The 15,861-nt window shown below is 34.8% G+C and overlaps 1 protein-coding gene across 1 annotated transcript; it reads left to right on the top strand.

The window, feature by feature from the left end:
• The first annotated feature begins 1,036 nt into the window (after positions 1-1,036).
• On the top strand, positions 1,037-14,887 carry LOC112051793 (peptide methionine sulfoxide reductase). Its single transcript, XM_024090587.2, has 5 exons — positions 1,037-1,390; positions 4,203-4,363; positions 9,214-9,334; positions 11,406-11,542; positions 12,929-14,887. Exons 1-5 carry the CDS (start codon positions 1,343-1,345, stop codon positions 13,161-13,163), a joined length of 702 nt encoding a protein of 233 aa, XP_023946355.1. The 5' UTR covers positions 1,037-1,342; the 3' UTR covers positions 13,164-14,887.
• Positions 14,888-15,861: the final 974 nt, after the last annotated feature.

Raw genomic sequence — 15,861 nt, 5'->3', positions numbered from 1 at the left:
CAGAAAAAAATGTCATCCGCTTAAACAGGATTCTGACAAGATTTCAATAGTCCGTTAGTGCGTATTTATTTTTATTCAATGACACGTCACCCTTGACTGCGATTTCACCTGATGTTGACGATACAGTAGGAAGTGTTACTTGGAAGCAGTGGCGTAGCTAGGTAACCAAGGGCCCTGGTGCAAATGAAAAAAATAGGACCCCACTACTATCTAAACTGGTTGAGTTTTATCAAGTAAAAATGTGTACAATTATATATTTATATGTACAAATTTTCTAAGTTCAGTTCGATCGCGATATTCTGGTAAGGATTCCCAGGAAGGAATTTTCCAGGAAGTGCCCCAGGGTCCTCTGAGCTTAAGGGCCCCGGCCCTAGCCCCTAGGTAGCTACGCCATTGCTTGGAAGAGGTACAAGTTTATTCTACGCATCTTATCGAAACTAAATCGCTTGGCGGTACGTCTTTGCCGGTAGGGTATCTAGCCACGGCCGATGCCTTTGATAATGATCGTCTTAAGCGGGCTCTACTAGACCAGACCTGAACCTTGAAAAATATAAAATCCTAAACTGACCAGAACTGAGAATCGTAGCCAGAACTTCTCTGTTGAGCACTATATCCAAATTCCAATTGCACCTGAGAGGTTGTCAAACTAGCGCGTCTTGCAAACTGCGTATAATATTGCATCATCAACGAGATGAAAGTGGCTCCAATAATTAGTCGTAATTAGGTATTGTGTTTATAAAATTGTCGTTGTTTTTAACTGATTTCATTAAAAAGGTTTTGTATTCGATCCGCATGTTTTTGCCATTTATTTAAAACTACTGATCCGATTTTTGTGGGATTGACCTTTGGTTACCTAGCTACGCCACTGCCTAGATTAGATGCCCTAAGCAATTGCTTATATGCATATAGCTTGTAGGCTAATCTGATCACAGGTTCTGTAACTAGGATATCTATACTTACTAATATTATAAAGTGGTAAGGTTTGCTGTATTGTAGGAGGGTAATTTCTGGATCTACTGAACCGATTCTGAAAATTCTTTTAACGTTATTTGTGAAAGTCATAGGGTCTTTATCCTCGTATTCTCACGGATAGTTAAGGCTAGTTTACTGTACGTAGTTTTCAATGTCAACGTCACATCCATCGCGTCTGCGTATTCTACTACGTAGGTCGCATTTGATTTGATAGCTAGAATATTTTAATGACAGTGTTCGCCGGACCGCCACATTGAGTCGACGCGTCTCGGCTTCACTCGTATCGTAATTATTGTTACGTTAAAACCCATTCAAAGGTTGAACGCCGGAAAATTGTTTTCCCAATTAGTAATCTCGTGTTACCTCGTGTATGTTGAGTTTGATAAGAAGAATCTGCACCATGAAGCCTCCGACGAACGTGAGTATTGGTTTTTTGGGACCTTAGTCCAAATGTTTGCTATAGTTTTTAACGTCGCGTCGCGATAAAAAATTCCCATCTACATACATTTTTTTTCAAAAACAATAGTACTTTTGACGTTTAAATACATTTACATGCACTTAGTGTAAAGTGACGGTCTTAAGCACAGAATAAAAAATGTCCATAGTGAGACCTTACGAGCAGCGTGGTGAAGCCAGTGAAACCCATAAAACTCCTTGACATCCGCAAATACAAACTTTTTTTCATAATTTGTATTTCAAAATTTATTACTAACAACAGTTACGTTAATTAATATAGGTAGTAAGTAATCAATAAAAAACTCCATTTTATTTCTTTAGTTTTAGTGAATAGTTTTTGAATAATATGGAAAATTTAAAAATTACTGATGCGACGCTTCGTGTCGTACTGACTCGAGAATGTATTCCTTTTTGAATTTTATATTTGGAACGGCTACGACACCGTCGTGTTCCGTGCGCTCTATCTGCATATTATTCTTTTTATCTGTGGTCTTAAGAAAATATTTTTGTCATCTTTTTTTGTAGGTTAGGTAGGGTAGGCCTACCTACCCTACCTAACCTACAAAAAAAGATTATATACCTATTGACCCACAAAAAGCAATGAGGGTTGATTCCGAAGAGCCAAATTTTTTTTTATATTAATAATTTAATACACGGGTATTGTGTTTATTAATTACATAGGTATTCGCTTAATTACCAAAGTTTTCAAAAGTGTAGTTTTGATATTACTTAGCTTACTTTACATATTATATAGGTACCTACTCTGAATCCGCAGGCAGAAGATTGTGTTTCTTTTTCCAGTGGCGTACCTAACTACCTATAGGGAAAGTGAGCTAGCTCGAAAGTAATCTGACATCTAAAAAAACATATAAGTAGGTAGGAACGTATCTGAATATTTTTCTGATCTGATCTGATCAACCCAATGATTTTGCCACGGCCCTCACATGGTATAGTTACGCCACTGAGTGAGTCTAAAATGAATATAATGTGTAAACAAATATTTAATGCAATCAAAATTCCAAAACTCTAGATCTCATTTTTATTTTCGAGAATAATCCCTTATATTTAATATTTTCATGAGACAATCGTGTTTTTTTATAATATATATAATCATGTATTTTAATTTAAGTATCGATCACGTCCCCGCAATATTGATTAGTGAGGTATGCGTAGGAACCATATTATTTAAAATTCACTAAAACTTATTAAAATTAAATTACTAAGCACGTGGAAATTTTGCGGGCCCCATCTATAAAGAATATTCCATGCGTCTCGAATGCTATGGTTACGCCACTGAATCGACCACGTAAAAAATTAAACTCAACATCCTCGTAATCCAAATTCATGCGTCAAAGGAAGCGAGGTAAGCAAATTGATCACACCGAAATAGCCCCAACCCATGGTCGCTTGCAATCAAAATTGAGACTATCAATCAACTGACCTCAGTCTTGTACTACTTTATATTCTGTGCCTCAGATTGACTATTTTTCAGTATAAACATAAAGTGCTTGCTATTGTCACCGACTTACAAAAAAAAAACAGGATAACTGCGAGATAAGAAACATAGAGATGGAAAATATATGGTCATAAATATTACCCATTGCATATCTGCTTTTATTTTGATATTTGCAATATTCGAATATTTCAGTGATTTACTAAGTACCTACATACAAACATATTAAATATAAGTACATCATGTCCTTTTACAATAATAGGTATTTACTGTACCTACGTACCTTAATGGCCTAATTATCCTTTGATAATGAAAAAATCGGCATTGAGGTTAGAATATTTTTATTTTGTAAGCTAGTATCTAGTAGTACTAGTAATAAATAGTCGAACGATAACAAATAGGTTTATTAAAATAAAATGTTTTGTCAAATTAATTGATTATGAAACACGGCTAAAACTCACGTGATATTAGGTCGATGCAAGAACCAGCTCATAACTAAGAGCCCCGTATGGGTTCGAAACTAGTCGGGCATACTCCGACGTAATATCACGTGAGTTTTAGCCATGTTTCATAATCAATTAATATGAATAACACTCACGATAATTTAAATTCTAAAATGTTTTGTCAATGTGAATTTAAAAGTGGTTCTGATCGATAATATTGGCCTGACAATTGTTTGCCAAAAATGGGGCTGTGGGACTCTGATAAACTAAAACGCAGTTTCTTTATCAGTGACCTTTAGATAGCTGACAATATAATTGAGCAATTGAAGTTCAAGTCATGATACAAAAGATCCGTTGTTTGGATGACAATGCTTTCTTATCCGCAAGTCTTGTCATTGAGTTTGGATTAATTATTCGTCATAACTGATAAATAACACAGTGTGTATGTGTAGATAATAATAATATGTCTTAATTTAAAATTAAGATATTCCAAACAATAGTTTAAAATGTAGATACTCCAAACTCATATAGTCAGAATTTTAGTTAAAAAGAGATTTTTAACGTTTCAAACTATGTTAAAATTCGATGTAGATTATTGACCCATTTTCTTTTCAACTTTGCGTCTGGAGTTTTGATGAGATAGGTAGATAGAGTAGTAGAGTAGTTAGAGTAGGTAGATAGGTAGATAGAGAGGAGTAGGTAGAGTAGGTAGATAGGTAGATAGAGTAGTAGAAGGTAGGTAATCGGTGATAGACTATGACTGACTCCCGCTATCCTTTCGGTAAGTACATCATCACAAGACATCCTCAGCACGTATCTTTTCAAAATTATGAGCATTAGTACGTACCTAATTCCATATAACTTTTTTTTTGTTCCAGGCCACACTTCTCCATGATGTTGACATACCTACAAAGAAAGCGACATTCGGCATGGGCTGTTTCTGGTCGAACGATTCTCTGTTTGGCGCTACACTCGGCATCATTCGCACCAGAGTTGGCTACTCAGGCGGCACTTCGAAGAACCCACATTATAGGAACATGTAAGTTAAAAATGTAACCTAGTGTGTGATATGGGAGACGAAAACAACAGAACTTACTCAAGTGCGTCAGATGAACTCATAAGCCCTCATTCGCACGAGAGCTTTCTTTCTTGTCTTACTTTCTGTCTAAAAAACTTTCGTGCAAATGAGGACTAACTCGTAAGGGATGACACACGGAGTCATATTTGGTGGAGATTACCTCCAAAACAACAACAATTTTAGAGCAAAAGGTTAACGGTCATGCTCGTAAATGATGAGGAAAAATTAAAATTTTTATACCTTTAAAGTTTACAATGATTTTCGATTTTTCTTAACCTTGAAAATTTAAAACTCATAATATTTATATTCTGTAGTGGACCGTTAAAATGGGTTTTAATGTGCTTTTATAATTTATAATTGGAAGCTCATGTACCTACTAAGCTAATAATTATGATGATAAATATATTTTAAATATACGCACTTCGTATCATTATTCATAAGTAGGTACATCAATTCCCGAGTTATATCTTAATAATAAACGGCTACATAGTGCGCTATCCGCAGGGAAGTTCTTTGTCTAGACCACACAGTTGACAGATCGATATTACTCAAGGCGAAGATTATATTTTTAGCGCGCGTCGATTAGACTAAACTGTAACGACTTATACGCATTTCATATATATTTCAAAATGTGCGTTAAAAAATGCTCCGAAAGATTTTTAATGGTGATAATAAAATATAATCATCGTCATTCCCTGAAGTTTAACAGCCAGTATGCGATAAGCTTTCTTGCCTTCCACAACGCGCTTCAATTGTGGTTAGTTGAGTTCCACTCTCTAATGTCGTCCAATCATTTCCCTCATTGACGATATTTAGGTGCTTTCTTGTCCATTATCTTTTCTCGTAAGATTAATACTGAAAACGAAATCTGAGCTCTCTGTAGGAGTCCAATCTCACTTTCCTCTGCTCGATGGTAGACATTAGTTCCTATTTTTTATTCACAAAATCTAGTACCCTGATGTTAGGTGTGAAGCTTTTCGAGCAAATCTTTAGCATCCTTTTTTTGCTTTTTTTCATTGTTTTTACTTTATTAGTTATCCCTTGACTACAATCTCATCTGATGATGCAATCTAAGATGGAGGCGGGCTAACTTGTTAGGAGTAGGATAAAAATCTACACTTTCGGTTTCTACGTGACATCGTACCGGAACGCTAAATTACTTGGCGGTAAGTACATCTTTTCCGGTAGGGACCAATCCAATACGCATACCACTGCGCGACGGAGGCCGTCGTAAATCCTGTAATAAAATATATACATTATGCATAGGTATACATATTATAGCCTAAAGCAAAAGTAAATTCAAGTTATGGACGAGTCAGCATTTCCTCGTTTCCAATAATAAATTGTTATTGAATACGAGCGATGACCGTGCATTTGATGATATTGTAAATTTTATCTGTCGTTTGTAATTGTATCGTATTTCTATTGCGCAACGGATTCTTGAATTAAATGATAGTCATGAATTGAATTTCTAATTAGTAAACAATTAATATAATTTACCACCAGCTGCTAGAGATTAATTATAATTACAACTTTGTAATTTCAAATGTGGATTCTCATTAGTGGCGTAACTGAAGCATTTGTGGCCCGCACTTATTCACTGGATGGACCGACAGAATAATGGTCCTTGCAATTATTTTTGAGGTTACTTCTGAGCTCATAGCCTTTCGGTTTCGAGGCTCTCCGCCCTACTACCGTATAGTTACACCCAGTGGCGTGCACAAGGTTTTTTATCAGGGTATGCATTATACGTACCAACGAATGGAACATACCTTCTGCAATACATGTTTGAACTGAGTCCTCAGGGTAGGCATTGCATTTTTGCATCTATAAAGTGCACACCACTGGTTACATGCAATAACTTTGAAGTAAAAAAGTGTTGGTTACGCTACTGAGTCCCATTATTGTGATTTAGTATTTGATTTATATTTATAGGCAGGTACTAGCGGGCGCACTGCGCATTTTCACCCGCATAGTTCCTGTTACCGTGGATATATGGGCATAAAAATATCCCCTGTGTTACTCGCTGATAATGTAACTTTCCAGTGGTGAAATGATTTTAAAATTCGGTCCAGTATTTTCGGCGGCTATTTGTACTAAACGTACAAATAATCAATAAGTTAAGATGACCGGCAAAATCTACACGTTTTATTAAAATTACAGTAAATACCTATGCGCTTGCATAAATGGATTTATACCTATTCTACCTGTTTATTGATAAATACACGTGTTGTTTTTGTACCGATTATCTACTGCTATTATCGAATACACCTTCGTACTTAATGTAAACACACGGCACACCGTAATTAAGAATAGGTAACATAAGGTTGGGGTACAATTTAGCGTAAAGGACCATAGCGTAACATGAAGGAAAGGTCAAAAAGATTAGAAACTTTTTTGTAGCCAAAGGAGAGAAAGTCGTACTCCAATCAACGGTAACGCCAACACAGACTCTGTTAGGAAGACTAGTTGTACAATACAGAGCACGTCTAGGAAAGTTCTACCCACTGCTTACTTCTGCTGTCAAATAAAATTTTGTTGGTTTAATTTTTAAGGATGCTTACGATATGCCTCTTTTTGATATATTTATGATACCTACATATCTTAAAGAACGGCAGCGTGGTTTGCCTTGCGAAATAGTTTTTTTTGCTATGTACTTATTCTTATTATTATATTATTATCACAGTGTAACCAGAGTGAGTCTTTACAAGCAACGTACTGAAGGCAATAAAAAAAAAACGTCACGCGTCTCCTTGACAACCGCATATACAAACTTTTTTCATAATTTGTATTCCAAAATTTAACACTTACAACAATTATATTAATTTACGTAATTGTTGTAAGTGTTAAACTTTTTAAATACAAATTAATAATTATCTTTAAAAAATACTCCATCTTATTTCGTTTAGTTACTCCATCTTATATCCTTTTAGTTTTTGTAAACAGTTTTTAAAATATTTAAAAACATAAGACGGCATTTTTTTTTTGAATAATATTGAAAATTACTGATCCGACGGTTCGTGTCGTACTGACTCAAGAATGTATTACTTGTCGTATTAGGAGCGGCTACGACACCGTCGTGTTCCGTACGCTCCATCTGTATATTATTCATTAATCTGTAATTTGTATTTGATTGTAGGTTAAATTATTTATTATCATTTCTATCAATATTCATTTCGGATCATGCTAAGCTACCTATGTACGAGAGAAAAGGTACATTAATATTCAATACGTAAATGTCGATGATGAAATAAATGATGATTTGTCAACTTTCAAGACCCACGTGGATATTTTTTTTGCGATGGTGATAATTGACGATTCATAGACAATTAGACGCACATTCATAATACTCTTATGTAGGTACCTTCATCTAATGACAATTGTAATTAGTGAAATAGCGGAATCACCTAAGAACGGTAAATAATGATTAGTGATTTTTTGCATACCTAATGCAGTTAGCTTTAAAATTATTATGATTGTTCTCTAGATTCTACTTCTTAAACGTAAAAATAATGGTAGAGTCTACTCCACTGACTAGGTAGGTACTCTGTCTATCTATCTTCTCTACGGATCTCGGTATGAGTTGAAGCCAGTACAACAATACAATATTAGTAGAGTCTACTGTACTCTGTCTATCTTTACTACGGATCTCGGTATGAGTTGAAGCCAACAATACAATAGTAATAGACTCCACTATATTCTGTCTATCTTTACTACGGATCTCGGAATGAGTACAACAATACAATAATAGTAGAGTACTGTAGTCTGTCTATCTGGGTACTGATCTCGGTATGAGTTGAAGCCAACAATACAATAATAATAGACTCCATTATACTCTGTCTATCTTTACTGTGGATCTCGGTATGAGTTGAAGCCAGCACAACAATACAATAACAAAAGAGTCTACAGTAATCTGTCCTTCTTAACTACGGTTCTCGGTATGAATTGAAGCCGGTTACAAACGGGAAGTCTTTTTTTTTCGTGAAGAACGTAGTCTACATATTTTGGCATCGTGAATCAATGCGCCAAGGTTGTTAAGTCTACGAACCACCAAGGCCAAGGCGACGTTAAAATCCAAATAAAATACTGTGTGAACACGAAAACGTGCAAACGAAATATAAAAATAGTACTCAATATTATATTATGTGGGTTATTAAAAATTGAGTAGGTAATTTTATTTTCATAATATTACTAGCGGACTCAAACAAGCTTCGCTTTGACCCCTTTCAGTTTTGTGTAGAAGATACGAATTGTATGGAAGAAATTTTTTTTAGACTTTTCTCTCCGTAAGAACTATCCTTTTGACGGCCTCCGTTGCGCAGTGGTATGCGCGGTGGATTTACAAAACGGAGGTCCTGGGTTCGATCCCCGGTTGGGCAGATTGAGATTTTCTTAATTTGTCCAGATCTGGCTGGTGTTTTACCATCCTACCGACAAAGACGTACCGCCAAGCGATTTAGCGTTCCGGTACGATGCCGTGTAGAAACAGAAAGGGGTGTGGATTTTCCTCTCCTAACAAGTTAGCCCGCTTCCATCTTAAACTGCATCATCACTTACCATCAGGTGAGATTGTAGTCAAGGGCTAACTTGTAAAGAATAAAAAAAATATAAAAAAGAATATCCTAGTACTTCAAGGAGTATTCTAAAAAAAAAGAATTAGCGAAATCGGTTCAGCTGTTCTCGAGATTTGCGCTTAGGAAGATTCAAGATTAATTTTTAATACATATATAGATTTTTCGCTGCTTAGTTTCCTTGGTACATTAATTTTTGTAATATAAGTTAGTGATTTGATTTTATTTACATGTTTATAGTGGCGACCATACAGAAGTCATCGAGCTGGACTACGACCCAAAGACCATCAATTACCAGGAGTTGTTGGACATGTTCTGGGCGAACCACGAGTATGGACTCACCACCAAGCTAAAAAGACAGGTTGGTAGCTTACTACGTATTTTTTTTTTCTTGTCGGTGAGGAAAAAAAAGATAATAAACCTAACCTTTGAAAAAAATCAATAGTTCACCTTTGTATAAAAGAAATTAAGACATCAATACTGTATTTATCATCATCATTATGAACACATTTTTGGCTCACTGCTGAGCACGAGCCACCTCTCAGAATGAGAGGGGTTAGGCCAATAGTCCAATGCGGATTGGCAGACTTCACACACGTAGAGAATTAAGAAAATTCTCATGCATGTAGGTTTCCTCACGATGTTTTTCCTTCGCCGTTTGAGACACGTGATATTTAATTTCTTAAAATACACATATTTAACTGAAAAGTTAGAGGTGCATGCCCCGGACCGGATTCGAACGTACGCCCTCCGGAATCGGAGGCAGAGGTCATATTCACTGGGCTATCCGTGACATCAATACTGTATAATATAGGTAAATTAAATTGATGTGTCTGTCTGTACTAATACGCAATGTTCACTTTACTAAATTAAAAAAGTAAACATTCAATACACGCCACGCTATAAAATTTAAAAAAAAATGTGTAAAATACTTTGATTGACGAACTTTAATACGAAATCAATTTAGATTATTTATAATTTTTTTATTAAGATTAATATAAAAAATATTTTCACTTCTCACGCACGCCCGTAGACTCCGCGCAACGAAAGAAGTCTCGCGGCTAAAACCTGAGCTAAAATAATTTACAGCGCCTTACATTAATGAATAATGATAATAAATAAAACCGGCATTACCAAATGAAAGCGCCGCGTCTACGGAAACTGTTCTGTGGCGCGGAGTAGGAAGATTCGCACATAAATTAAATAAATATAGGTATATGTCTCAAAAATAACGAAACAAAACCACTTTCAAAACTGAAATCCATCAACCTGTCATATATTACGAGTAGGTAGGTACCTTTATATTGGAAATTAAGTAAACAATACCTATTTCATTGAACAGAAAATAAAAGATATTTTTATGCACTTGAGTAAATAATGTATCATTATAATAGTTTTTCTTAATCACTAATATAAGATTGTTGCTAATCTAAGATTATATCAAATCTCACTACTAAGCTGTCTTTGCTCATCAAAGAATGAACAATAGAATCTTAATTCTTAGTAGGTCTTTAGGTTGATATATCGACCATAGCTGTGTCATTCGAATGTTATCAATTTTTACTATGTTAGCAGATAATACAATCTTTATTTCTTTGCTTTATATTTAAGGTTGACATTGGAAATACGTTTCTAGATTAGATAAAATATAGCTATAGAAAGTATGAAGATATTTATTTTGTTTTGTTTTTTATTTTGATAAGAAGAATTTTATCGTTAGTGGTCGAGAAGTTATTATAGATATCGATAAGGATATTAGATATTTATGAAAAGAAGCCCCACTTTTTTGTCCTCTGACGTTATACCTGGCATCTCTGTACCGTGCTGAAGCTGCATCTATTTTTTAAGCAAGCATTTTTTTGTGAGACTTCGTTATACCCTTCATTTTGGGCCCCCAACTAATATTAATACAGGGCCCCTCCGAGGCATGCTACGCCACCTTCTAGCTAATGTAGGTAAATGTACTTGTTAGTGTTTGTTTCGCTTTCAAGCCCAACACATATACATATGTATATTCTGTGGCCTATCAACAATTTTAAAGTCGTTATAAATATCGTATAGATATTATTTGCAAAAGGAAGTCCCACTTATTTCTTCTGACGTCATACCTCGCACCCCTGCACCGCGCAGACGAGGAATTATGCAATTTGTCTACCACTAGCAATTCGTAGATGTAACGTTGCATATGCTTTCGGAGATACAGGGACATATTTAGACATAGGGACCATATTAAATGCTGCCTTTGTACACCCACAAAAACTGGGATTTACTAATATTTTTTTTATTGTTTTTGATCTCATTTATCTTACAAATATTCAAACAATTTTCGATTTTTATGTTTACTCAGAGGCACAATTATCCGCTCACTTTAATATAATCAATTGACCTTGTACCGCAGCGAGTGTGTTAAAGGCATTGTTTTTGATTTCCAGTACCAATCGTTGATCCTTTACCACGACGAAGAACAGAGAGATGCTGCAGAGACGTCGTACAAATCCATGCAAGTCAGGTGTAACGGTCAGCTCAGAACAGAGATCGCCCCCGCCGGCGTCTTCTACCCCGCAGAAGAGTAAGTTACTTAAATAATTCAATTTTTAAAAAGTTCATTTATTTCAAGTAGGCTCAGTTTACAAGTACTTTTACACACTTACCACCGGTGCGGAAGGTAGGTTCTACTGAGAAGAACCGACAAGAAACTTAACAGTTGCTCTTTTTTAAAAAAAAGTTAAAATCATACAGTATTATAATTTACAATTGATAACAACAGCTGATCCAATAGCATCCAATATATAGATATAATAGATAATATCAAGCATGTCTACATAGCAACAATGTATGAATATTTAAATGAACTGAACATAAACCGACTGTTAATATTACAATAATTATGTCAGGGTTGGAGCCTTAAACTATCAATTGTATCAATTAACCTCCACCTATTATCATTAGTATTCCTTTCATCCATGTACTGTAATAATTTGCAAGACTTGCATTATTGGGTGTGCTAAAAGGAAAAGGTCAGTCTAAAGCAGAGTTCGTTGGAAATTTAATTTAATACCTACTAGTACTTTTCCATCTTCTTATTATACCTACTTTACTTAAAATAAGTTATAAACAAAGTAACTGTTCCCGTGAGAATTCGGGTAAAAAATATAGGCCATGACACTCACAAATAACGTGGTTTTCTAGTAAAAGAATTTAAATCGGTTCAGTAGATCCAGAGATTACAATAATGCCCCTACAATAGCACAAACTTTACGTTTTTATATTATCAGTATAGATAAAATAGTCCACAAGCCAAAAAATCCATTTCTAAAGTACTAAAACGACCAAAGAGTTACTTTTATGAATAAATCATTTTGATTGAAACGCAATGAAGAGTGATTGATTTGATCCCAAGATCAATAAGTACTAAGTACGAGTATCAAAATCAATACACGTGGTATATGGAGCTTTAATAGGCTATTGACCTAGTCTTACTTATTGACCTTCGTAATTTCAAGTTTCCCATAGTCTATAATTAACTATACTAAAGCCAAATGCGCTGTGCAATGTTTAACAACAAACGAATTAAAAATTAGGGTATAAATCGCTAGTAATTTCAATTTTTGAGACATGTATAATAATTTTAATTAATTTGTTCCTAAATTAATAAAAATTTTGATTAATAGGTAGGTTGACTTATGCCATTTTGATAATGTACTTATATCTTTTGTTTTAAATAACATTTTATAACAAAGCAGTACATTTCAAAGTTTGTTGATATACATTGAACACCGAGTTTGACCTAGGTAAGTAGCTACATTCAGTATTCAATATCAAAACCAAAAAAAATAATTTTCAAGGAGACTGTAACGCCATCTCGTATCAGTACCTAGTACCTCAAAAATGTAAGAAGAATCTCGAACACAAAACCGTGTACGTACTAAATATAATTTTTGAATGTTTTTCGCAGCTACCACCAAAAATACAGACTACAAGGGCACAAGGATCTCTGCAAGAGCTTGGGGCTCGATGCCTCAAAACTGCAAACCTCACACCTAGCAGCTAGACTAAATGGATACTTGGTCGGCGTCGGCGGCAAAACTCAGTTCGAACAAGAAGTGGCTCGTTTGGGACTGTCAGAGAAACAGGCCGAGTATGTGCGACGTGAATTGGAACGTAACGAAGGTGGCGGACTAGCGTGTTGAAGATTTTTTATATGGTTGTTGTCAGATCTATGGAGGGTAGATGTAAGGAGTCTTAGTGATAAAAATTGAAAAAAGTCCAGCTGAAGATTTAAATGATTTTAAAATGTTATTAGAATGGTGCTAGCGTTAGTAAACTTACCTATGGTATTCATTTATTAGTTATACGTAGATGGATTGGAGGGCCGAGTGAAAATAAAACTATATTTTTGGTGAAGTGGCGTTATATTAGTAATGTGGGCTGTTTTGTAAATCATCTAACTAATTTTTGGCGTTTTCTTATCCGTTCTTGACTTCTTGGCCGTCTTGCAATGAATAATGTTAACTATTTTTAAATGCTTTCTGTACTCTCCGTTGAAAACAAAAAATACTCGTGAAAGAATTATTTCGATACGTTAATTAATTCCCGAGATATAAAACAAAAACTAGTGTATCTGTATATAGAAAAGCTCTAATGTAATGTTTCAAATGATTTTGCGTACCTACTAACATTATCCATTGTGGCGCCACTCTTAATTTGACGCATTTCGACCGTCATTGTTTTCATATTTAAAAAATAAAAATGGATCTCCTTACCTCTACCCTGCATAGTTAGATTGGGAAATTGGTCACTTGGGCCGACGTCAACCAGACGAGGAACCAAACATGCCAATCGGATGCACTGCACTTTTTAAATAATTCAATAATTATTTTAGATTCGTGTTGGGTATGTGTAGTGAACGCCTTGTATGAAAAGATTCATTGTGAAGACCATAGACGACCATAATACGCTATAGTTACTCGTACCAATTCCGATGTTGGCAATTTAAAAATAGATCTTGAGGTCAATGGATTCTTGGTTTAATATGCGTACGTTTTATAAATAGGCTATATAGATTTGCGCTTGAATTTACCTATTTTAAGTCAGCCATGACTTTATTAAGTTATGGCTGCGACAACAAAAGTGAGCGTACTGCGCGGTTTTTTAAAAGTCGCAACATTTATATTTTGCAATGCAAAATGTTTTTTTTTTTTTCTCTTTTTTGTATGACTGGATTTCTGATTGTAGAGAAGGGATCCACTGGAGAAATTAAGATGCATTGGTGTGATTAATTAAAATATTGTGGATATTCGATAAGGAGACCCACCATTTTGGGCCCAGTTACAGAAAAAAATAAATGACGCAAAATCCTTTGTGTAGCTTATCAGATTATGCATATGTCAATCAAATTGAATCTAAACCTGTCTAATCTTATATTATTATTTATTAAAGTACACTAATTTGGACATTCATTCATAAATTCTGGGCCAAAAAATGTATGAAGTTCAGGCAACTCTTTTCTCACTCAACTCAAGAACTCAAAAGTTTTCGCTATGGCACGCTATGGCTATGGCAATAATATAATTCACAAATAGGTACATTTTTAACCGACTTCAAAAAAAGGAGGAGGTTTTTCAATTCGACCGTAGGTATATATTTTTTTTAAATATGTATTTGTAAAACATCTTAATGCATTTCAACTTTATATAAACCTGAAATGGGTGTTGTAATAAAATATAATGCTATTCCATTCCAATACATATTTAATAATATCAATCTCCGATATCTTTAATGATAATGGAAGCTCAGTATTAAGTATGAATAATATTATATTATTACAAAGTCTGTTTATTTCTTTTTAAATAATAATAGCACTATGTTATGTTACTTAGTTTTAGACATAATTGACTATTAAATACTATTGATTATAAAGTTAACTTTGTTTTCATTTTTAATGCAAAATTCCCTTATAAATTAGATTCTTACCAAGTATCAAAGCATCTAGTTTTACGTAGATTTACCTATTTTCATTACCTACTTAATAGGAAAAGTAATTTTCTCGATGATATATCCAAACGTAGAAGGAAAATGGAATTCCCACTAATGACCTACGTAGGTACTAAGTACTATCCTGAGTCTTACCCACTAAGTAGGTACTTATTATGAGTTTAATTTTTATAAGATTTTCCGTATCTATAAGCACAGACCAAAGTTATTTTATTTTAACTATACATAGGTAGGTACTGGGTAGGTATAGGTATAATACCGCTACGGTAGCCTAAATAGCGAAAAGCAATACGGTACTACCTACACTAACTCTATTTATTTTCATTAATTTGTATTACGAATTTGGAGCGCCATCTGTGAACGTGTCTCCGAACGTCTAGCAAACTTAGCAATAGTTTAAATCTACTCGTAGATAACGTTCTACCTTTTCCTATTAGGATTTGTATTGTGGTTCTCCATAGCTACTTAGTTATTGTAAATAATGTTAGATGGTGTTAGTTGTTGAGTATAGTTTTTATGTGCTGAGGATTGTTATGTACCCTTCCCCTTCGTAGTTTTCGTATCTCTGCGCAATGGCCGATACCCCTTAAATGCAATTAGACAATGATTACTATACATTTATAATTATCATTACTTTGCTTAAATAGATACTAGCCTGGAACTTAGTGATTGATCCCAAATCGTGACTGGGAAATGTAGTGGGTATAGTACGCGGCCTATAAGTTGACCATTTTCAGATGTTAGCGACGTAAGATGAATAACCATAGCAACACCTTGACGACATAAAGAACGACATGACGGCAGGAAGTTTTCTAGTCCCTCGGTATTTTACAAAATATATTTTGTAGAGCGCACCGTCATCTTTTTACCAGCGCACCGCAAGACACCGTAGGT

Source organism: Bicyclus anynana, chromosome 15, assembly GCF_947172395.1.
Source record: "Bicyclus anynana chromosome 15, ilBicAnyn1.1, whole genome shotgun sequence".
NCBI classification, from domain to species: Eukaryota; Metazoa; Arthropoda; class Insecta; order Lepidoptera; family Nymphalidae; genus Bicyclus; species Bicyclus anynana.
This window is presented reverse-complemented; position numbering and strand designations above follow the sequence as displayed.